The sequence below is a fragment of the Orbicella faveolata genome, unplaced genomic scaffold, assembly GCF_042242905.1.
Source record: "Orbicella faveolata isolate gen_17 unplaced genomic scaffold, um_ofav_v1 contig_12, whole genome shotgun sequence".
Lineage (NCBI taxonomy): Eukaryota > Metazoa > Cnidaria > Anthozoa > Scleractinia > Merulinidae > Orbicella > Orbicella faveolata.
The window spans coordinates 32,772,675-32,797,236 of NW_028301539.1; the positions used below are offsets into that span (position 1 = coordinate 32,772,675).

At 39.5% G+C, this 24,562-nt stretch overlaps 1 protein-coding gene across 3 annotated transcripts; it reads left to right on the top strand.

Moving 5' to 3' along the window:
- Positions 1-568: 568 nt before the first annotated feature.
- On the top strand, positions 569-24,562 carry LOC110064684 (uncharacterized). 3 transcript variants are annotated; one of them, XM_089283355.1, is made up of 20 exons: positions 569-1,089; positions 2,247-2,296; positions 2,584-4,031; positions 5,188-5,241; positions 8,379-9,019; positions 9,853-10,098; positions 11,376-12,075; positions 12,870-13,273; positions 13,635-13,710; positions 14,227-14,423; positions 14,899-15,037; positions 15,353-15,608; positions 16,002-16,480; positions 17,616-17,812; positions 18,931-19,708; positions 20,327-20,421; positions 20,714-20,782; positions 21,504-21,602; positions 22,409-22,613; positions 23,241-24,562. In XM_089283355.1, exons 5-20 carry the CDS (start codon positions 8,585-8,587, stop codon positions 23,711-23,713), a joined length of 4,848 nt encoding a protein of 1,615 aa, XP_089139481.1. In that variant the 5' UTR covers positions 569-1,089; positions 2,247-2,296; positions 2,584-4,031; positions 5,188-5,241; positions 8,379-8,584; the 3' UTR covers positions 23,714-24,562. The 3 variants fall into 3 exon arrangements, with proteins under 3 accessions (XP_089139481.1, XP_089139479.1, XP_089139480.1); XM_089283353.1 differs by lacking the exon at positions 569-1,089 and adding an exon at positions 1,714-1,797; XM_089283354.1 differs by lacking the exons at positions 569-1,089; positions 2,584-4,031 and adding an exon at positions 1,714-1,797.

Below are 24,562 nucleotides of genomic sequence, written 5' to 3' on the forward strand. Positions count from 1 at the left end.
GATACTTTAAACAAGGTTCAGTGCCAACTTGTAACTTAACGGTATAATATACGCAATATTGTGTAAAAGTACTGTGCAATGAATTGTGTTTTTCTCTTCTACGGTATACAGCACTGTATTTCTATGACTTACAGCTCACAACAAAATATCTCATTCCGTCATTTCATAGCTTTTATGTTCAATTTCATACTTGTTACGTTCAGGGTGGCCGGTTAATACAGGTAAAAATAGCAAAGAAAGACACATATAGGACTGCTACAGGGTGGCCGCTGCCACTTAATAGGGGTGGCCGCCTAATACAGGTAACAAATACGGCGTTTGTATGAGCAAAAAATCGGGACTTTGAAAACTGGCCGCTTAATAGAGGGTGGCCGCTTAATACAGGGCCGTTATACTCATACAGGTTCGACTGTAGTTATCATACCGTTTGCTTGTTTAATTTCTTTAACATTACGTTCAGGTGAGAAAGCAGATTACAAAATTCACTCACCTATTGGCCTAGTTCATGACATTTTGTTTTATGCCAATGTCCTGCATGTCACTTGGGCAATTGGGGGCACTTAATACAATTGGGGCGCTTATTAAAAAAAGAGACAGTCAAGGGGGAACGTTATTAGAAAGGGAAGGCTTACTGAATTGAGGGAGTGGGCGAAGTCAAATAATTTTGAAAATTCTTATTTCGTCTGTCTGTTTCGTGTAATTAGGTGCTGCATATGTTTTGGTTTAACTGCAGTTTCTAATAAGAAAGTCTTAACGATTGTTTATATCAAGACAAGGGAATGTGACCGACTAATGTCAAGGCTTCTACTGCATGTCGCTGAGATCTCCAGCTGCTTGCACAAAGATTAGTTGTGACAGAAGATCACCTTTTGGAGGCCGGACTAGCACGCTTAGGCCAGTCTCTATCAATAAATTTAGTTATTGCTTTTTTACGAAATCACATTTACAAGAAAATAACTAGCAATAGCGTAATCGTTTAGCATTTCCAAGCCTATTCTGCAAAGGATCTGAAGTCTGTCTGGACAGAATAACCAGTTGTTGTAATTTTTAGTTTCAAATCGGAATGCTATACCTTCGAGGTGGGTAGAGGTAAGGCTTTCACCTCTTTCCGCATTTGCTTTGTTTAGAAACTTTAGCTTTCTGTAATGTGTTTGTTATACATCAGTTCATTTACGCCTTCTCTCGCCAGGCGGTTTTCCGGTTCATCCTTACAATTCGATAATTCATTTGCTAAACACGATGTTATATATATGTTTACTGATGCCACAGCACTGCCTCACTACATAGAAACGTCCAACACGAAGTGACGCTAACAGGTCATGAGACTTAACCTGGTTATACCGTTAGTTTATAACAGTCGAAACGCAATCGGAAAAAAAATTAATAGACTTAACCACTGCACAAAAAAGCAACTTAAATTTGAAGTTTTTGTTTAAAGAGTAGTTAAACTAAAGCAAATGAATATTCCACTCTTTTGAGGATAAACTGTCAGGAAAGAAAACTTCTTTAGGGCTTTCTTCGTGTTTCGTCCCCAAATAGATTAGACTTTACCCTCGTTTCTAGAATTTAATGCTGGCTGGCAATGTTTAATTAAAATTAAAATTGTCGTGTTTTGACGAAATTTTGATGTCCAATCAAGTCAAGATGTTCCTGTCTCGTACACCTGACATTTCCAATTTGAGCTTTATGCAAATTATGCGACTGTATCAATTGAATTAAATACAAACCTGAGATGAAATAACGTGCTAGTAACAAAGAAAATCCAAGAATCATGAAGGTTTGCAGCCGCTGAATACAGTAAGTGTAGGCTTTAAAATCGTTGTAACCCTTTATTTCCTAAAATCTTTCGGAACTAAATCCAAGCCAAGGACCGTACAGAGGTGATTTTTGTTTGGTTTGGTGCAGTGTCAGGATGAATACAAGACGGAAATTTTACACCAACTTGTGCTATAGATCTCTTGCAGAGAACGTCAAAGTAATAGATGGGAAAAGATCAAACATGTTTTGATCTCACTCACTAAACATATATCGGAAATGCAAACGAGCTAAGCTTTTTGTTTTTAGTGGTGGTTTATAAATAATTAAAACTGCAATGGTAAAACGATTGGGACGGGAATTAAAGATTTTTTCCCCTCACTGTTCCCAGTATTCTTTGATCCGGACACACGGGTAAGATTTTCAGATATAGGACTTTGCCCAAAATTGTTAATGAAATTTCTTTTTTACCTCCTCTGGATAATATTTAGGTTTTGATGACTTAGAGACGTGGCTAAGATGGAGTGATCAGCGGCACCTGGTAGGTAGAATCTTGAACCTGAATTCTTAATATTATATGTATTTTTTTTCAATATTATCGTTTACTAAATCCGACATACAGCTGAAAAAAGGACCTTGTATAATATATTCTGCAGGGCCGTAGCTAGTAACAGGAAGGCCGAGGCTCTTGCCTCAATAATCTTTGTCTTTTTTGCCTCTGTCACTACTTTAACATGTGAGGCACCTCTTTCATAATTTTTTTTCTGGCTGTGGTTCTGTACTGTAATGATTCAATTTAGAACCGGGGCGCTTATTTCCCTTTTGTAGGTCAAGGGATCGAGGAGACTCGTCGGAGAGGGTGTGGCTATTAGTCACTGGGCGCTTATTTCGTTTTTTTGCACAAACCGGCGTCGGATGTGATGAAGTATTTGAATGAACAACAACTGACGTGGTAATTCAAGACTGACCGTAACATTTGGTGTCACAGTCTCATACAGTCGAACCTGTATTAAACGGCCACCCTCGGGACATGAGGAACTGGCCGCTTAATACAGGTGGCCGCTTGATACAGGATCACTAAAAATACTCACTGGGCGTGGTCTAGTGTCAATTTTAGTGGCGTATGCATACAAAAACACTTCATGCAAGGAAACAATAAGACAATCAACAATCTTTCAAGCAATGGATACTTTAAACAAGGTTCAGTGCCAACTTGTAACTTAACGGTATAATATAAGTAATATTGTGTAAAAGTACTGTGCAATAAATTGTCCTCAGTACTCTCCTACGGTATACAGCACTGTATTTCTATGACTTACAGCTCACAACAAAATATCTCATTCCGTCATTTCATAGTTTTTATGTTCAATTTCATACTTGTTACGTTCAGGGTGGCCGCTCAATACAGGTAAAAATAGCAAAGAAAGACACATATAGGACTGCTACAGGGTGGCCGCTGCCACTTAATAGGGGTGGCCGCCTAATACAGGTAACAAATACAGCGTTTGTATGAGCAAAAAATCGGGACTTTGAAAACTGGCCGCTTAATAGAGGGTGGCCGCTTAATACAGGGCCGTTATACTCATACAGGTTCGACTGTAGTTATCATACCGTTTGCTTGTTCAGTTTGTTTAACATTACGTTCAGGTGAGAAAGCAGACTACACAATTCACTCGCCTATTGGCCTAGTTCATGACATTTTGTTTTATGCCAATGTCTTGTACGTCACTTGGGCAATTGGGGGCACTTAATACAATTGGGGCGCTTATTAAAAAAAGAGACAGTCAAGGGGGAACGTTATTAGAAAGGGAAGGCTTACTGAATTGAGGGAGTGGGCGAAGTCAAATAATTTTGAAAATTCTTATTTCGTCTGTCTGTTTCGTGTAATTAGGTGCTGCATATGTTTTGGTTTAACTGCAGTTTCTAATAAGAAAGTCTTAACGATTGTTTATATCAAGACAAGGGAATGTGATCGACTAATGCCAGGGCTTCTACTACATGTCGCTGAGATCTCCAGCTGCGTGCACAAAGATTAGTTGTGACAGAAGATCACCTTTTGGAGGCCGGACTAGCACGCTTAGGCCAGTCTCTATCAATAAATTTAGTTATTGCTTTTTTACGAAATCACATTTACAAGAAAATAACTAGCAATAGCGTAATCGTTTAGCATTTCCAAGCCTATTCTGCAAAGGATCTGAAGTCTGTCTGGACAGAATAACCAGTTGTTGTAATTTTTAGTTTCAAATCGGAATGCTATACCTTCGAGGTGGGTAGAGGTAAGGCTTTCACCTCTTTCCGCATTTGCTTTGTTTAGAAACTTTAGCTTTCTGTAATGTGTTTGTTATACATCAGTTCATTTACGCCTTCTCTCGCCAGGCGGTTTTCCGGTTCATCCTTACAATTCGATAATTCATTTGCTAAACACGATGTTATATATATGTTTACTGATGCCACAGCACTGCCTCACTACATAGAAACGTCCAACACGAAGTGACGTGAACAGTTCACGCAACTTCACCTGGTTATAACGTTAGTTTATAACAGTCGAAACGCAATCGGAAAAATAATAACAGACTTAACTACTGCACAAAAAAGCAACTTAAATTTGAATTTTTTGTTTAAAAAGTAGTTAAACTAAAGCAAATGAATATTCCACTCTTTTGAGGATAAACTGTCAGGAAAGAAAACTTCTTTAGGGCTTTCTTCATGCTTCGTCCCCAAATAGATTAGATTTTACCCTCGTTTCTAAAACTTAATACTGGCTGCCAATGTCTAACTAAGATTTAAATTGTCGTGTTTCGACGAAATGTTGATGTCCAATCAAGTCAAGATGTTCCTGTCCCGTACACCTGACATTTCCAATTTGAGCCTTATGCAAATTATGCGACTGTATCAATTGAATTAAATACAAACCTGAGATGAAATAACGTGCTAGTAACAAAGAAAATCCAAGAATCATGAAGGTTTGCAGCCACTGAATACAGTAAGTGTAGGCTTTAAAATCGTTGTAACCCTTTATTTCCTAAAATCTTTCGGAACTAAATCCAAGCCAAGGACCGTACAGAGGTGATTTTTGTTTGGTTTGGTGCAGTGTCAGGATGAATACAAGACGGAAATTTTACACCAACTTGTGCTATAGATCTCTTGCAGAGAACGTCAACGTAATATAAGGGAAAAGATCAAACATGTTTTGATCTCACTCACAAAACAAACATCGGAAATGGAAACAAACTAAGGTTTTTGATTTTAGTGGTGGTTTATAAATAATTAAAACTGCAATGTTAAAACGATTGGGACGGGAATTAAAGATTTTTTCCCCTCACTGTTCTCAGTATTCCTTGATCCGGACACACGGGTAAGATTTTCAGATATAGGACTTTGCCCAAAATTGTTAATGAAATTTCTTTTCTGCCTCCTCTGGATAATATTTAGGTTTTGATGACTTAGAGACGTGGCTAAGATGGAGTGATCAGCGGCACCTGGAAGGTAGAATCTTGAACCTAAATTCTTAATATTACGTGTATTTCTTTCTTTGAGTATTATCGTTTACTAAATCCAAGCTACCCAATGGCTGACTCACTGCTCAATGCTGGGCATTTCTCTGCAATAAAAAAGTATATTTTCTTGGCAATATATTTTTTTCTCTAAAATGGATTTGTTAAGCATTTTGATAACACTGTGACATAGCATAATGAATTATAAATCTCTCGAGAACTCAAAGCCGTTATTTCCTATTTTACAAACGAAATAAAGAAATTTCAGGCGTTACTTTCAATCAAAAAATCAAAGACCACAAATTGTGTTTGTGAATCCAGCGACTTTTGTTCGTTCATCTTTTTATCAGCGGGCTACATTGTAAAACAAGTCAAGGCCCATTAACCGATCTTTTCGAGCCGTTGCTAAGGAAAATTTAGTCTCATATAACCTCGTCATTATTAGTTAGTTCAGAGTTATTTCATGTGTTTCAACTTTTTCATGATCAGTAACACTAGTGATGACGTCATCAGGCCACGCCCATGGTCATGTGACTAATACAGAAAAAATGCAAAGGCTCCCAAACAAATTACTTTCTCGGGATTTTTTTCATTGATTTAATATTTTAATTTAAATCCTCATTACGCTATGCTTCGATTTTGTTTCATTTCTAAAAGGTCAGATTTTGAGAGCATTTCAAAATATTGAAAAATTCGTAATTTTCTGAAAAAAGCATGATTTCGAAAAAGGAATGCATAGCTATGTTGCCAGCGTTGGCTTTAATCGAAATTCGTCGAAAAAGGCTGGATTTAATGAAAAACCGCGTTTCCTTTAGCATTTAAAGAAACCGGAAGTGCGCCCGATATCTATTAGAAGTTACCCTATCAGCGCGTGCGCAATTTAAACTACCAGCGCACTTCGGTAAGACCAAACAAAGCCACACGGAGTTAGTTTTTCTCTTTCTATTTCTCTTATTTTGTATTTGCCTGTACTTTTTATACTTTGCATTTTGCGAAACACAAAGAAAAACATCTAGTTTTTGAGTTGTTTTTATTTCCGCGCTCAGGCTGACGTAAATGACCGGAAGTGAAATTTCACCTCCTTAGCAACGCGCGCGAGTGCGCGCATGAATCGGTTAATGGGCCCTAAGGACGGTGCCTACTTTTGTTAGTGCGCGCACGTTCTGTGCATCACGCAAGGCATGGTTTAATCGCCACGCGCGCGCTGGGTTGTCATGATGCAATCAACTACGCTACCAAGTACTCGACTAAATTGAAAGCAAAATTTTCCTATTGTGACCAAATCAAGTTTAATGAACCTGTACTTAAACGAGGAACACCAGAACAGCAGCATATCGCTAACCACTAACTGTTAACGTCTTCCAGCTGAAAAACTAGCTGTTATCTGTCGAAAATTATACTGAAATCCAACCGTAAACATGTACCAGCAGATGGCGTAGTGGGCGCGCAAAACAAGTGCGAGATACGCAAATGTTTTACTTACTGGGGAGGTGACAGGAAAAAATGTAACAGGCACCGTAAAAAGTTTAAAAAAGGATCAATAACTTTAAAAAACGCGTGGTTACCCCTATATTTTATGTTATGAAATGGAAGTGGCAAGCCTATTCAGCAGGTGATTAGTTTCTGGTTGTGAACAAAAGATATTTAGACTGTATTTTAGCTGAAACAGAGGAAGGCTGTTAGACAGGCTAAAAGTGCTGTTGCAACGATTTTGTCATTAAAAACATACCAAAAATGGTTTTTACGTTACCATTTACCATGTACTTTTCAGATCTTAATAAATGTGTTTACTTTTCTGTATGTAATGGTGAATTCTAAAGAAAGCTGTGAAGAAATATCCTCTCCTTCTATTTTCAGAAAAATGCCGATGTCAGCATTTTTGTTGAGATTTAAGGCTAAGTATCTCGAAAAAATGCGCGGCTATCTTCTTTTTTCTTTGTGGATTCCGTTAGCCCTTGCAAAGATCTACTTTTTCCGCAAGGTCCTAACCTGGCGCAAAAACCTTTGTATTTAGTGGGCACCGTCCTTAAATGTCAAACAAGTATATGGCTAACCTTCCTCTCGCCTGCGCACAGTGGGATAAATTTTATTCCAGCTGCTTGTGTAGAAAGAAGAAAGCAGCTTGATCCCGCTAATCTTGGTTTACTTGAATGCTCGTAAATTTATTTACGCCCGGTTCCTCTCATTCGAATTTGATATTCAGATAAGATGTTACTTTATGTGTGGGCTCGACACTAGAATTGCAATCACTTTAAATCTTTCAGTCATCGTAAAAATGCTTTCATTGTCTTGATTACTATCCTCTATACATTATGGAATTGCAAGTTTGCATTAAACACAACTTGCAAATAAATGGAAGTTAGACACAAATAGGTAAAGCAATGAAATTTCATTCTCGATTAGACACTTAAGCTTAATTATTTTCCCACCTTAGCTTTGCCCTGGGCCTTGCCAACTGATAACAAAATATGGATTCAAAATTAACTCTTTTCCTAGACTTTGCCAAAAAGAAAATCATGCTGTTTATGAAAACTATTGACCAAATATGGGTTTACAGTTCATTATTTTTCCAACCTTATCCCTTGGCTTCGTCAAAAAGAAATTCGTGATGTTGAGGAAAACAGTCAACTAAACATAAACTCAAAGATAAGAAACATGAATTAGATTTTAACAATATCAGGTTCATTTTTGTTGGTCTTTGAGTTGCATGATTTGGAAGCATCTTGGTCTCCTTTTGGTGGCGCCTACTAAGTAATTTTACTTGGTCTCCCGTCGAGAAACTATAACAGGAAACCGGGCGAAACTTTTAATTTTTTTCTCATCAGATACATAATAACAAGAGAGTGGATGTTTATGTAGGCTTACAGAAGACAGACACGCTGACGCCACCATTCTCTCAAAGGGTACAATAGTTACTGAAACCCAAATAATCGAAGGGAAGTGAACTCAAAGAGGAGTTAAAAATGTTACTCAGGTTGAATACTCTCAATATCCATGTTGAGAACATGGTTACCACAGAAACGTAAAGCCAGCCGACAAAATAATTGAGACGTACAAAAATACCGTATTTTGGTACGTCTCAATTATCTTGTGGCACATACATACGTGCCTACTTTATTCGTCCCAAAGGGGCTTTTCAGTTCTCCGACACACGAAGCTGAAGAGATCCATTCAAAGCAACGAGGGGGAGATTAGAATAATCCAGTTATAACAAACCTGGCGGAGGTCTGAAATCTTTGGCCACGAACAAGGAAGAACAAGGAAGTTGTTGTAATCTTTGGAGGCTGCTTGGATGCCTGTGTTGCACAGAAGACAAGTGTAAGATACGATTCAGAATGTCTCGAAAGATAAGCAACTACGAAAACTTTGCTCAGTTGTCAGCTGATCACAATCGAAAACGATACACTTTGGAAAGAACTGAATCTTCAGTATCAAATGCGAGCAGCAGACTTGAAAATGGCGGTCAACTTATCGACGTGTTCTTCACCGTCTTGAAATGGCTAACGGCCGTGCTCGTTTTCTCAGTTGTTGTGTTCTGCGTGGTGGCCAGTAAGATTTGTCTGCTGGTTCTAGGACAGCAGTTCAAAGCTTTAAATCAAACTAAGACAAGTGCTCTGGGAGATGCTTCTGTAGAGACAAGCAAACAAGCCTCCATATTAATGCTTGTCCTGGTTTTAATGATCCCTCAACTCGTGTCTTTAGTTAGCGCTACTTGGACAAATTTAAGAAAGAAGACTCGTCCGTGGCCAACAAAACAAGGATTTATCTTGGTAAGTTCTAATTACCTTTTTGTTTTTGTGTTTGATAGAATGCATAGGTTTTATTCGCTGGTTAAACAAAAAATGACTTGATCGATGGGTATCCCTTCCAAGTAAAAACTGCTTGCTTTTTCCGCATGGTATCATTTTGAAATGCATTTAAGAAAACAATTATCACTCTGAATACAACATTGGCCATGAATGTTTAAACTTTTGACTTTTATTGGATTGTAATCTATATGTCTAAAGATGAAACTTAAACTGGATTTCACATCTATAACATTGTCTGTTCGTTGCTTTTTGCAACTGTTCTCTGGCATATACACTGATTTCTTTAATGTGTCGTCTGTGTGAGTAGTGAAATATTTCGTTAAGGTCCGGTAATACAGGCAACATTTTTCTTCAACTTGTCTCGCAACAACGTTGCTTTGAGAGTTGAAACAGATAATTGTGCGTATTACTACGTTTGTGACCAACTTGTCTCGCAGCAAAATACAATATTGCAGCCGTGTCGATTGGTCGACATCTGGATTAAAAAGTTTCCAGTTGACTTTTTTGAAAAAAAAAAAAAATCCGGCCTGAAATGTTGCATCGCTCTAACACTTTTGCGAAGTAAACGTCAATTCTTGAATGACAGCTCATTCAGCTCTGCAGTTTAGGATCAACCAATCATAGCAACGACTGGAAAATTTTGGCAATTTTGTCCATATTTTTTCTGGAATTCTAATAAGTCACCTGCGGCTAGTCATGAAATTTGCTGCTGTTATTGTTTCTTATGCTTTCAACTTGTCATTTTCCTTACATTGCTTCTATTAATCATTCCTCAATGTCACTCGCAATTGCAGATTTTGATTGGTGGGTTCCTGGAAACTCTGTCCCTTTGTTATATAACCATAGTGGGACTGGCGGTTTTACCAGTAGACCCCAGTGTCATTGTACTTCTCATGTGCAGTCTAGCTGTGGTTCCGTCGATATGGCAAGCCACATCATCAAGATCACGCTTCCACACAACAAGTGGCAAGTTGCACGCCTTCAAATTTTCAGCATCTGCTGTCATTGCCGTACTCGGTATTGCGCTGTTAACTTGGAAGGTAATGGCTAAGCCGGTGATTAGAGTGGTTTTCACTTGGATCGTGGGAAGTAATTTGTATTTGCCTTGGTTTTGCATTCAGTTACCACGTTAACGATAGGCCATTTTACAATAACCACAGTAATTCTCGCGTGTCCCCAATTAGCCCACGTGGGCTAAATACATTGATACTTAAATAAATTGTTTACTTACTTACCGACTTACTTACTTACTTACTTACTTACTTCATTGGCTACTTTTCATTGTCAATAAGTGGACAGACGCATGAACTTTATTATTTGGGCGATGGTGCGAGAGCGGACAATGTGGCGATGGACGTGACTTTTTCATGCGTCTGTCCTGTTTTTTACGACAACTGCAGAAATTCTCGCGCGATCATTGGCTAATTTTCGTTGTCAATAACGAGACAGACACATGAATTTATAGTTTATGCAATGCGTCAACGAGCGAGGGCGGACAATTTGACAATTTGTTATCGTAAAAAACAAATTGACGTCACTTTTTCATGGGTCTGTCCTGTTATTGACAATGAATGTCGTCATAACATTGTCAAAGTGCTGTGGATTCACGAGGCGATAGCCGAGTGGACCCGTAAACTGAGGTCAATTCATTGACTGACGTTGTAGAGCAACAAATCGTCAGAAATTGACTGAAAGCAATCGTGAGTAGCGCTTTCCCCCGCGCTTCGTGTTAGTGACATGCCTGGGCTGTATGTGTTCTTTGTGATTCGCCAATCTGATTACTTTGGGTTTGGTTTCAGGACAGTCAACTGAAAACCCAACTCCTTAATCTGTAGTCAGGTTCGTCCACCTGCGGTCTTCAATCTAAAATGACTTGCACAATGAAGAATAACGTCTATGTTGGACCAGTTTGTTTTGTTATCATGATTTAAGACATTTAAATTTTACACCTTTCTTCAGAATATAAGTCTTACCCGTACATCCTTGCTTTCTTGGCATATTGTAAATATTCAGTCTCAATATTCAGGGCAATTCTTGGTCGCAGTCGTTTGTCTAAAAAAAAAAAAAAAGATTCTTCTGAAAAGAAACAACACTGCCTTAATATTATTCATTGGTTGATACCTCATGAATTAGAAACTTGTTTAATGCGTGTTTTCTGATATGCCCGAATAAATATTAAAAGGAATCTTTCATAGATTTTATTTTTCTCTAGGAGTTTTTTTCTCGAGTTTATTAAATATATCTTTTAAAATTGTCTAAATGACATCATAAAATGATAATAATATTACTATCAATGATATTGGTACTTTCTTTTAAGACACCTGACATGTACGGACGGATAGGTATCCCGATCGCGTTTATTCTTCTCTCCATCGCATGGTCGCCTAAGCTGAGGAAACATCAAGTAAGAAGCAAACATCAGAGCGCCAACAAAGCTCCTGAGGCCACGATGCGGAGTTCAGTTTCGGACGTTTCTGACTACATGTATAACAGCGACACTGAGCAAGGTGTCACCCAGGGACCCCCTGTGAAAAGAAGAACAGCTTGCGGGAAAGCTGCCATTGTTTCCTCGCTGTGGAAACTTATTCTTACACCTTTCCTTGCAGTTATGTTCATCAAGCTCTACAACATAGTTGAGCTGGACAGTATTTTTGCAGGGTTAAAAGACATAAATGTATCTAATCCATCATTTGTGTATTTCCTGCTCCATATTTTTGCTAGCTTCTTTGGTTACCATTTTGGTTGGCTTGCCTGCTCACTCTGCCTTCAGAGGGTTGGGTATGCTCTCCCTTTAACGTTAGCAACACCTATCGCTATCTTCGTGATACATGTCACAGGGATATGCGAGACAGACACCATTCCCTTACCTTGTACATCAGACGATCTGATCTACATTCTCGCAGCGGGAGCGCTTCTGTGGGTGGCACAGTTCGTTTCGATCACTTACTACGTGTGGAAAGGACAAGGAATGATTATGGCGAAAGCACATGACCTATTCTGGATCCCAGACTATAATGGTATGTATCGACAGTCACTTAGATTTTTAATTTAAACTGAGGTATTGTTTGCTATGGAGGCGCGGTGGTTAATGCGCTCGCCCCCGGATTGAGTGCTTCGGGTTCGAGCCCTGGCCAAGGACATTGTGTTGTGTGCTTGGGCAAGACACTTTATTCTCAATGTTCCTCTCTCCACCCAAGGGTATAATGGGTACCGGCGAATTTAATACTGGAGTAACGCTGCGATGGACCAACATACCATCCAGGAGGGAGTAGAAATACTCTATTCGCATGCGCATTCAGAAGTGTAAATGATGGGAAGTAATTTTCTTGCAGGTTAATTGGACTAAATGTTGTTGTAAAATAGACGTTGAACCAGGGAGAAGGGCAGCATTCCATCGGAAGTCAGGCTTAGTGTAGGCAGACGTGCTTTATTTGCATGCATCAGCTTAGTATTTTCATATCATGATGGGTTATTGTCTAAGTGTTAGGTCGAGATTGGCAAATCTTGGCTAAGATTCTTTTCTCGCGTGTCAATGGGTAAGACGAAGTCGAGGTACATGAAAACCAAAAAATACGAGGTCAATATCCAACCTTTTTGCTGAACAAGCGTCTTAAAAAAATAATTTATTGCATAGCACAAAGAATAGCATTTTCTTGTAAGGAAACAGTTAATAAACCTGACCTAGCAAGATAGCCCAATCTTGTCATATAATAAGAGCTAATAAGCTGATATATTTCTCGCCGAAGTAATAAGCTGGTGTATTGCAGGATAACTAAGAGCCTACCTGATGATGTCATTATATGTCTTCTAGGTGTCTGCCTTGAACAAGATCTATTGTTGAACAGACGCAACGAAGCGTCCGATGAGGAGCACGTCACGCAGCAAAACCTTTCTCGGGACATCCGAGTATTCATCTGCACAACAATGTATCACGAGGAAGATTACGAAATGGAACAACTTCTTCGATCCATTCTTGACGTCGACATAAACAGCGGGAAAAGTGGACGCCAGTTTGAGTCACACGTGTTTTTTGATGGATGTGTCAGGGTAGAGGTACTTAACAGCTATGCATTGAAGCTGGCTTCCCTGGTAGAAAAGACGTTAAATGTACGTCTTACTGAATGCAGCAAGATGAAAACCCCATATGGTATGCAGCTTAAATGGAGGCTTCCAGGGGGAATGGAATTTACTATTCATTTGAAAGACAATGCTAAGGTAAGAGAACAAAACGCTGTGTTGCCTGTCAGTCTTAACAATAACGTTCTTCTGAATAAAGTAAGCCAGACCAAACGTAATGGTTCATGCAATAATCCTCGGACTTCGATTAGGATTTAAGCATGTGCTAGAAAAAACTTCATCTCTCAAGGCCACTTCACTGAGTCGGTTGCGATTTTGTGGAGAGAAGCACGACTAATGTATCAACATGTCACTTTTCACGCTAGTATAAATAAATTTTTACTTAGAGCATTGCCGCATGATGGACGAATTCGTACTGAATTAAAGCAGGAAAATATTTCAGAATTAGAACAAAGACAGCAACTTCTGTAAGAAGAATTAATATTTCGTCTGTGTGCAGGTGAAGAACCAAAAGCGTTGGAGCCAGGTGATGTACATGTCCTATATTTTGGATTTTAAACAGGGTCTCCTCGGAGGTAAGGATGATTCTGTGTCCAGTAAATGACATTTTAAGTCTCTCAGGTCCTTTTTGATTTTTAGAAAACTAACTTTTTGCATCTAAAGTCATGCTGTTGGGTCCAATCACTTTAACGGCAACAGACTTTGCAACATTTTTTGGAAACAGGTTTTGATGGTTTGGTTAACGGTGTCTTAATCAACCGTTGCTGGTGGAAAAGATTGATGACTCCATTAGACCCAGTTCACTGGATCTGTCGTTTTCTGCTGTTTGAGCCTGTCGACTGAATCGTCTCAGCTGTTTTCTTGTGGGAAAACTGTTTATCGATTATTCACCGAATCGAAAAAAGAGTTTTGTTGAGGACCATGAAAGACAGGAACCATTTGATGCTACTTACTTTAATAACGGTTAAAAGTTGATCGACTAACATTTTGTCCTAGTACAGACAATAATCTCAAATGACTGACCACGGCACAACAAAGTCTAACTCAAGGTAAGTGATGTAAACTGAACAATCCAACATTTGACATTCCAGTGAAAGATGAACAGTCCTTCATCTTAACGACAGACGCCGATGTCAAGTTTACTCATGAATCTGTAGAGGCACTCATAGACCAGATCATTGAGGACCCTATAATTGGTGCAGTGTGTGCTCGTACCTACCCCCTGGGGAATGGACCTGTTGTCTGGTACCAGATCTTTGACTATGCCATTGGACATTGGTTTCAGAAGGTTAGCAGTCTTTTGCTTTCAAGTGGATGATCATCATTTGATACACCGAGGAAAAAGAGTAAAATAATATTGTTCATATCATAATAATATTTGTGTGTAGCCCTTTCTCCAAAATAAAAAGATCGCTATTGAAAGGCGTTTCTGGAACTCTTCATAGAAGTTGCAGGACTGCTCGTGAAGTTATAGAAGTTATTGGACTACTGATGTAATAGACTTAACACCCACCTGACAAGAGTCTTGAAGAATTTTTTAGAGATATTGTTGAAACGATATCTTTCTCTTTTTGATCTTAGAACAGGAGAAAATAAGCGACGTGATAGAGAAAAAAACTACGATAACGAAAAATATATATTTTTAACTTATTTCCAACTGATTAAATCTGCAATTCTGTTCTTGTCATTTTGGTTATTTAAATGTTTTTGTTGTTTCTGGAGTTGTTGTCTATTTCGTTAATTTTCAATATTCCATGGTTTAGGTTGCAAATCATATACTCGGTTCAGTGCTGTGTAGTCCCGGATGTTTCAGTCTGTACAGGTGCAAGGCCGTCAGAGAGGTGTTACCAACTTATGCCACCGGTGTGGACCACGCTTTCGAATTCCTGACCAAAGATATGGGTTGGTGTCCTAGTAGCATAAGTGACAAGATGAGATTACTCTTAAATCATCATAACAGGAGGAATTGAGAAGATGGAAAATCACAATTCAAACAATATCAATTTCAAGGGTGTGCACCACTGCAAAGAGAATCATGACACAACGTAACATATTTACTTATGACCTTTAGTATGTAATACCATTGCAGTATTGCTTTGAGGAAAAGAAGGAATAATTTGTCATAAACTTTCGTGTGAGTGACTGTGGGTTTCCATAAGTGAGATTGACAAACAACCCTTTCAAACTATGTTGTATATGATCTCTTATTTCTTAAAGGGGAAGATCGCTGGATGTGTACACTTATGCTTGAACGAGGCTGGCGACTGACGTACTGCGCAGCCGCAGGAGATAGTACTTACTGCCCGGAAAGCTTTAACGAGTTTTACAAGCAGAGGCGTCGCTGGACGTTATCGACGCTTGCCAACCTTGTTCTGCTTGTCAGTGAATGGAAGAGGATTTTGAAGAACAACGATCACATTTCTTTTCTTTTTATGCTTTACCAAACATGTCTTGTCTGTTCCACTCTTATTGGGTGAGTAGAGTCTCAAATGTTTAATGATTACTTTCTATGCTTCTGGCGTCCACACGCACTCGTTGGAGATGTAATTTGCCCCTTGGCACAGAGCAGATTCTGTCGACATTATTGAACATAAACACAGGAAAAATTTTATCGAGCGAATCTCTCAAATACAGATCAATAGTGCCTGCACTTGTATCGTACTGTCGAAGAATACGTTGAAACTTTTAGACATGCAAAAATACTCGCCGAGCAAACATGACATCGACATGTTTACCGCGGCAGTCCCGTTCCTCCACAAAGCTTATGCCTACATTCACCAAGTTCACGGTGCAAACATATAGATACCAAAATAAGTATTTTTTCTTAATTTATTGTATTCAACCAACTTGTTTTTCTTCCTTTCAGACCATCCACAGTCATTTTGGGTATAGTGGGTGGAATGGTGTTCTCGGGCCTTGCAGGCAACGAAATAATTACTATTGTCGTTATCAGCCTGGCAATCCTTGTATACACCTTAATATGCCTCTTCACGTCACAAGATTTCCAGCTCAGGGTGTCCAAACTGCTGACATTCATTTTTGCTGTAATCATGTGCATTGTTTTCAGTGGTGTAGCAGTTCAAATTTCAAACGAGATAAAATCGACAGGCATGCCAACACTAGAACCAAAGTCAGCCTCACCCCAGTCTTTGGAGCAGCACCTACCGGCTGGAATCAGCACTCTATACTTGGCCGGGTTATCTGGCATCTTTATTGCCGCTGCCCTGTTGCATCCCAACGAGTTCACGTGTTTGTTTCATGGAATGTGGTATGTGCTGTGCCTACCCTCTGGGAACGTGTTACTGACAATATATTCTCTTTGCAATGTAACGGACAGATCATGGGGTAAGTATGCGATTCAAGCTATCCACCGCATAAATCGCTATTTAGTGTCAACAAAACAAACAGTCCCCAATGCAAAGTGATTTATCCGATGTATAGCGTTATACACCTTTCGAACGACCCCGGCCTCCTCTTTAAGATAGCAAGTAGTTGCATCTGCGTTAAGGACGTTCGCGCTACTTGTTTCTGCGCATCCTTACTACGCACGCAAATTCACACGCCACGTCATGCATGAACGCGCGCGCTAAGTAACAAAATGGACAATGATAGGGCAGATGGCCATTGCTATAGCTTTTCCTTGGTTTAACGATCGTGGACATTCGGTGACCCCTATTTTTCTTTTGATGGATCATTTTCTCTACCGATTTTTCTAGATTAAGCGAAAAAATGAAGAAAATCCATCGACTAGAAGTTTGAATTTTTTTGGAAAATGCACCTTCGAATTCCGTTCTTTTTGGCTCTTCGCTTATCTGTGCGATGGTTTCAAATGCCTCTTGAAGGGTTAAGTTTGGTGAAAGCGCTGGTAACATTTGGAATCATTTACGCAACAGACTTACTTCTACAAAATATGACTAAGATCGTTTGCCTCCGTTGACTCACCTTCGATATTTTTAACTATAAACCCCTGTAGACCATGCTTAATTGCGTGCGGCAATTTTTCAGAATCAGAGTAGTTTTCCATACGCTTTATCTCTGAAACGAAGACGGTTTGCCCCATTTTTTTTGCATTTCTGACACAAGGAATTCATTATCTGACTGCAGTAAAAATTTTCAAAAAATCTATTGACTGGAAAATTTTCGCGCGAACGTCCTTAAATGGTATTTACAATGAAAATGAAGGGATGCACCATCCCTGTGCTGTTGCGGCTTTAAAACGATGTGTCCTTGTATCTTCAAAATAGGATTAAAAATGCATGTACATGTAATATCCCAGGAAATGATATGCCATACGTACTTTATCTATTTGGGGGAGGGAACAGTGTAAAACAAAGCTACTTTCCTATGCTAAAATTTGTCTTTCATGTGATTGGCCTAAACCCAGGGCATAAATGTACACGATAAACTCGTTTTGCTTTGCAAAAGATAAATAACTTCCAGGAAACTTTCATATTTTGCTTTTTATAAAATAACTTATCAGGGACAAGGGAAGCAAAATCTGCATCACAAGAAGAAGACTGGTACAAGCCAATAGCAAACTTTTTGATGAAAATTTGCAAATGTTGTCAAAGGCAGCAAACCGGGGAAGAGAGACACACTGAAAGCAAGGCAAAGCGTGGAAGTATAGTCGAAAGCAGGACCAGCATTAAAGCAGAAATTACTAATTCCTCCAACAAGGTTAGTTTAGGATTTATGAGTGTGGGCGCGGGCGAGGAACTGAGAGAGTTATACCGAACGAAAAAGTGTCTATGCAATTTCACCTTGTCTTGTAAACGTACGGAGCTGCGTTCTTTCCCTTCTTAAGTCTTTGCGTTATAACAAAGCTCCGGCGGCTCGAAGGGCCACCAAGCGAAGCCCCATACTCATATGGGAAAGGAAAGAAAACCCGTGAGTTGATTTTCTCATGGTTATCATGGCTAACGGTATTGTTCGTGGGCGCGTACGCACGAGGGCGGCGACGGCGACGGAGTCGCGCAACATGGCGGCCATACTCCAACTAATAGGTTTACAGAGACATTCAGCCTTGGTTTACCGTGTACTTCTTTGATGTTGGACATCCATGTTATGATCAATTGACATCTGTCAAAACAAGGCATCCGCTGACCAGTATCACGTGCTGGTTTTCGATTGGATCGCGGGTTCATGGCAGGTTAACTTGTTGAAAACGGGGCAGGATTGTTCGGAAGCCAGTTAACGCTAACCCAGGATTAAAAGTTAACCGAATTATAACTTTTTCTTCTATACAAAAGTTTTTTGCTGCTTTGTTTTGTGGATATATATATATTTGGTGATTATTAAAACTCAAACCAGAAGGCCAAACAATATACAGAAAACCTCACCGCAAAGTTACAAAACTCAAATCAAAATTCTACCTTTTCCTGGGTTAGCTTAATCGGGCTCTGAACAACCCGGTCCAGGAGCTATGCTTTTAGGCTGGCCTAAATCTATATATTAGCTTTGACTTTCCAGCTACTCTGTCTTGTTATTGATCGAGACCTTTGTCATAACATTATCAGCTACAAGGAAATATGCGCATTCACTTGATTGGTATCAGGCGAGGTCCAGGAATCAACGAGCACCGAAGGCGAAAGCTCCTAGAGGAATCCGGGCTCATGGTGTCCCAGGAAATGTTTTAGATTTTATCTCCCTTAAGTGCCCTTTCCTGGGTGTCTGAATCATTGTGGCCTGGGCATTGCCGCGAGAATTCACAGCTACTTTGACAGAAAGGTTAAGGTGTACTGTGTTGATTATTGTATGAAAACTTTTAATTCAACTTCAGCTTTGATCAATTATAGGTCCCTGAGTCATCAGACGAAAAGGGCAACAAAGAGATGACGTCCTTTGCTGCTAAAGGAGAGGTGTTCATCAAGACAGAGACTACGGAAGTTCCGCGACTTCCAGCTGAAGATACACAAACAAGCAAAAATTTGGAGGCGACAAGACCAGAAAAGAAAAGCACCAAAAACCCACTGAATAATGCATCGAGTGGGGCTGATCAAAATACCAGTGCTACTGCCAATGCTGATGCGGATCAAAATTATCAGTTTCCAACCATTGTTGTGCAATCGGCACAGGAAATTCCAAGAAGATCTCTGGCTACATCATCAAGTAAGATGAAGTCGAAAGAAGCTTGTAAACTTTCTACTGGGGAAATAAATGAAGACAATTCCCTTAATGGTGCCTTCCATAAACCATCTTCAAGTGAATCCATTGGCCCAGATCCGGGGTCATACGCGCAGGGCTTGATACGAGAGAAAATAAACGCAGGTGATGGAGTGAAACGGGAGGAATACTCGTCTGAAAAGGATCATTCGGCGAATTCACTGGTTCATAAAGGAGCAATGCCTCAAAAAAGCGATGTTAGTCAACTAATCAGCGATGGAGAAATGCAAAAGCAAAAGGGAAAAGGGAAAAGATTGGTTCCACTCACAGTATCGACTCTTATCACATCCTCGGAATCAATGTTCCAGGAAAGCAGCGATCAACCTGAAAAGGGAGACGGGCAGCTGCAGAGGATGAAAAGTCCTGAGCTGTCACGCAAGTTTGGATCGAACCTCTCACTTCGAACATTGGGTAAGTGTTACTCCTGGAGGAGTTGATGGGGATGTAAGTGTCAATCATTAATGATCGGGAACATTTCCGTGTGTCAATGACGGCTCTTCTATGGTGACTAAGTTTTCAGAGGGTACTTTGCCCGAATTTGGCGTTGTTTTTTTTAAGCTAGATTTTTTTGCAGTGAGATTTGAACATTTGCGATTTCATGGTATTATCGCTAAACATCTCTAGTATAAAATTGCATCCTTTGCGGTTTTTGATATTTTATACTCAATTTTGGGGATTCTCCCTCATTTCAGCAAAAGGTTGCGATCGAAGATAACAGATCCAAGATGGTGAGCATCTCTAAATGAATGACGTCATTTTTCGCGTGATATGCAGTCATGATTGACCAGTGGTCAATTGATATGAAGTGAATATTTTTTAAGATTTTTGTGCGCCCCCCCCCCCCCATCCCATGCAGGCTCACTAATGATAAAAAGCCCAGTCTACAGTAAATAACACTGCATTATTGAGCAAGTCTTTTCAATATTTTTCTGAGCTGTCCTATAAACGAACCGTTAGAAATGAGTACAATTAATAGAAAAGACCTCACCCTAATCGTACCTGCATGTTGTTTTACTTTTTTCCTGTTAGATGAAAATGGTCGTCCTATGACAGCACTAAAAAACGACGTTTCTTTTTCCGATCTGAATTTGGCAGTGGAAGAGTGGTTAACAAGAGACTTTAAGGTAACAGGATGTAATGGAATTATACGAAAAAGCCGGTATGGTTTTACACTGAGAAGGTTTGTGTGTGATTTCGGGAAAATCAAGTTGGTAATTGTTTGTGTTTTAGCATAATATTTTGTTGGCTCAAGTGTTCCTGTTGTCCTGGACTTACAGACACACGGCACACTCACGACTGCCTTATTAAAAAAAGCCGGGTCGAGTAAAAGAGAGGAGATGTTAGTCGCCTTCGGCTTCGTAAGTTCGTGTTTAACTTTTTACTTTATTAATGATGAGTTGGTTTGGTGTTCCACAGCGTTACGCTTCCAATTTTCGTGAGCACGGATATGATACAGCAGGATTTCTACCCGGAATGACAGATAAGGTTAGTGCTGTTTTAAAATCAAACAAAACCCACAACAATGAAACAATTAAAGTATATCCAGTAAAGTATACCCAAACCGAAACTGAAAATGAATAGAAGCCGACTACTTTCTTTTTAAACCTTGGTCGTAATAGAGAGCTCAATGATCATTTAAGATTTTCAACAGTTGCCCCTGATAATAAGTTGTGAACAGGTAACACATAAACTACAAAGTCTCGTGATGAAGAAGATAATTAAAATAAAATTAAAAGGACGTTTTTAAGGTCCACTCGAAATCCCCTCGAGGCGCGGGCGGTGAAGCTAAGTACCCCAACCGCGCCTTTCGGAGCTTCGGGCGAGAAGAATTATTTAATTTCAGTATCCGTATTAAATGTATTATATATCAAGCCACATGGATGAATCTCTCGTCCCGTAACCACCAATCTTTAATTCCTATCTTACAGACTGCTTCTTCAGACTTCATTTCTCGTCCAAGTTTGTCAGAGGGCGGCCGTTAGTTTCGTTTTCGGTTTTCTTTCCGGCCAAATCGTTGTACACACACACAATCGGTTGGCCGTTATCTCTTCAGTTTATGCATTCCTCGTGACTATTTCGTTGATCATGGTAAATCCTTCCCTTTCTACCGTTACAGTACAGTCTCAGGCACGTTACCCGGAAGAAACTTGCTTTAATTTTGTGCAAACCAATCAATTTTTTTTGATAAATATTAATCGCCTTACAGGATCTGCAACTAATTGGCATCCATACCAGAGGACATCGCCAGAGGCTTCTACGAGATATTAGGAAAATTCCGCGACTGGACATCGAAGAGGATATCCCTGTAAGGTTTCTTATGACTGGTACAAAAAGGCATAAGCCGGGATCGAATTCACTCTTATTCTTTTATCATTGGTCTTAAAATTTCGATATTAAGCCCAAGGCTTATTTGTGTTCAAAAATATAAATCTTTCCAGAAAAGAGATGTTATTTTGATTTATAAAATAACTGACATACTACGTCCGCTCTGATTGGTCAGTAGAGTTACAAACCCTATGTTCCATGGCAGCTCTACGCGGGAACGAGAGAACTCAGTACGCTAGCGATAAACATGCAGTTTCGGGATGTTTCATGTGGGATGTTGGGAGAACACTCGAAAAGCTAAATCACTCGCCTAACGGCTCGTGATTTACAAACTTTTCCCGTGTTTTCCCAACATCCCGCGTGGTTTATTGCGCCGTTAAACCCACAGAATAAGTGGTCTATTCCTTAACTTGTGGCATAGTTCTCCCAGCTTCTGGTTACGTGGAAATTACTGCAATGACATCTAATCGTGTCGTTTTGGTACGCTTAGCTTCGGCGACATAACAGGCGATTTTGGTCGAGCCATAGCTAACATATATTTTGATTATACGTAGTGGAGTAAAAATGTCCATGGCGAAAATAACCGACTTTTATATGCAACCTAAGAGTAACAAAAAGGCACGGTTAGGTATTTACTCCACCTAACTACTTCCAAATCTTCGGCTGCATCATGTCACCGACATCGGATTTCGCTTGATATCAAAAACATTTTGAATACAACTATATGCAAGTATTTAGCGAATTGTTTAGTTTTAATCCTGGTACCATTATGTTTTGTTTTAAAAGCTAGACGTTCAGGAATGGTTGGAAGAGCATGGTCTGGGCGATTATTGGCCCAAGTTTGAATCTAGTGGATATACAGAACCCAACGACTTGGAAGATTTGAAAAAGATAAACAAAGACAACCTGAAAGAGACGTTTAACATCCACAAACCTGGCCACTTCAACAGGCTTTTATTTGCCATTCGTAAACTGCAATACCCCAATCAAGGTAAGTTTCAAAAACCTGTCTCACGCTCACGGAAATTGGTATGTTACTGACTCACAGATCAGACGGAACAGGGAATTTTCCAGGCCACCATCTGTGCGCGAGCTTGAAACTTGCTGCATGCTCAGAGCATGCATGAAAAGAAAATATCTACCTTTGGTAGCCTTTAACTTATTTCATGACATAAAACATTCTGCAATTTTTATGTCATTTGGATATGAATTACAAAATTTCACTTGCAATATCTTAAGTAAGGAAACTTAGTGTCGGCGAACTGGAGTAAAACACCTCAAGAAGAGAATTCTTGTCTAATCCGGAGAAAAATAGTTCTAATAAGATGAAACTGAGCGAGAGTTAATTGATAAGAGACCTTCTTGATATAGTGACCCGGAATCAAACGAGAACAAGAGCCTGAACTCAATTCAACTAGATCCATGTTTCCATGTTCACTGATTTTCACTCACTGTTTTAGGTGATGCTTCAAGAAAATTACAAGCTGGCTCGCCCAGTTGGTTATGCCTATGGCAATATACTGAAAAACGTATCCATTAATTGCCAGATTCTTAGAGAAAAACAAAATACATAACGTCGGTCTCTTCTTAACGTGTGATTGTCCGTATTTTTTCCCAGGTCAAATCAAACTTCGTCAGACGCGGCGTGAGCTGGATCGTCTTCCATTGCTCTACCTGGATGTGGACAACCAGGACGACGGCATTGAGTATGAATTCTGGGAAGGTTTACGCCAAACATGTCTAGTCCCTGAATTAAGTGCCTTTGACCAGACTTCCGAGCTGAAAGAAAAACTCGTGGAATTGCGAAACACAGCCCTTTTGATATTTGGTGTCAGCAATGCCTTATGGACGGTAATAGTACTGACTCTGGTGCAGCAAAAAGACCTGAAGGTCTTTGGAGTAGACGTTATTGGGCTTGCTTTTCTACTTATTTACGGGCTTTTAGTTGTTCTTCAGTTTCTGGCACTTTTAGCCCATCGTTTCAAAACTATCGTTCATATTTTGGCGCGTACACCCTGGACACTAAGCAAGAGAGTTGGAAACAATCGTGTTTCTTCCGTTGAATCTGGGAACAGTCATCCAACACACTAATGATAATTAGCAATTAAAATAGATATCAAACGGCCGAGGTCGAGAACTATTGACTTTTAATGAACACCTCTTTTATCTCAGAGTTTGAGATATCATGAATAAAATGACATTATTCCATTCAGGCCATTAAGGACTAGAAAAGCTGATGCAGAAGTCAACGAGATCTGTTAGCAAGTCCTGCAATTCAGTCAAGGTTGAATTTTTCTGTTCGCTGTCCTCCTTATACCCGTTATGTGTGCGGGGAAGGCATGGAATAACATAATTATTCATTGTTCTCCAGGGTTATTCCACGAATATCCCACTTGTGACTTGCTGTTGGAATAGGGGAAGATATCACCCGGTTAAACCCATTCAGACCAGGTGGAGGAAGACTGATATGATTGCCTCCCGCACAAATTATCGGTTTATCAAGGATTTGATCGAAAAAATGTTACCTTTGGCTAGGAAGTTTTAATTATATTGTAACAGATCAAAAGTTACAATTATATTGTAACAAATCAATCAGACAAGTCTTTAAGTGAGGCTTTCACACAGTAATGATTATAACGCTCAATTTGGAAAGGTTGCCGAAAAGCACTATCTTGACAGAATATTGAAAACTTTATCAAAAGATTTGTAAAAACTTCTGCATCAAGTCAGATCCACAGGAATGCCATCTCATCATATTCAAAACTCGGCTCTTTTCACATCTTTGACAGTTAACAAATTTTCATTCTTTATAATGGTGTTGGATATATCGAAACGTCGATTAACGTTTCTTTTAATTATATTCTATGAATTAGTAACTTTACTTCTTGGAAATGTTACAATTTGATGCACAGAAACAAATAAAAATGACTCCTAGCTTGC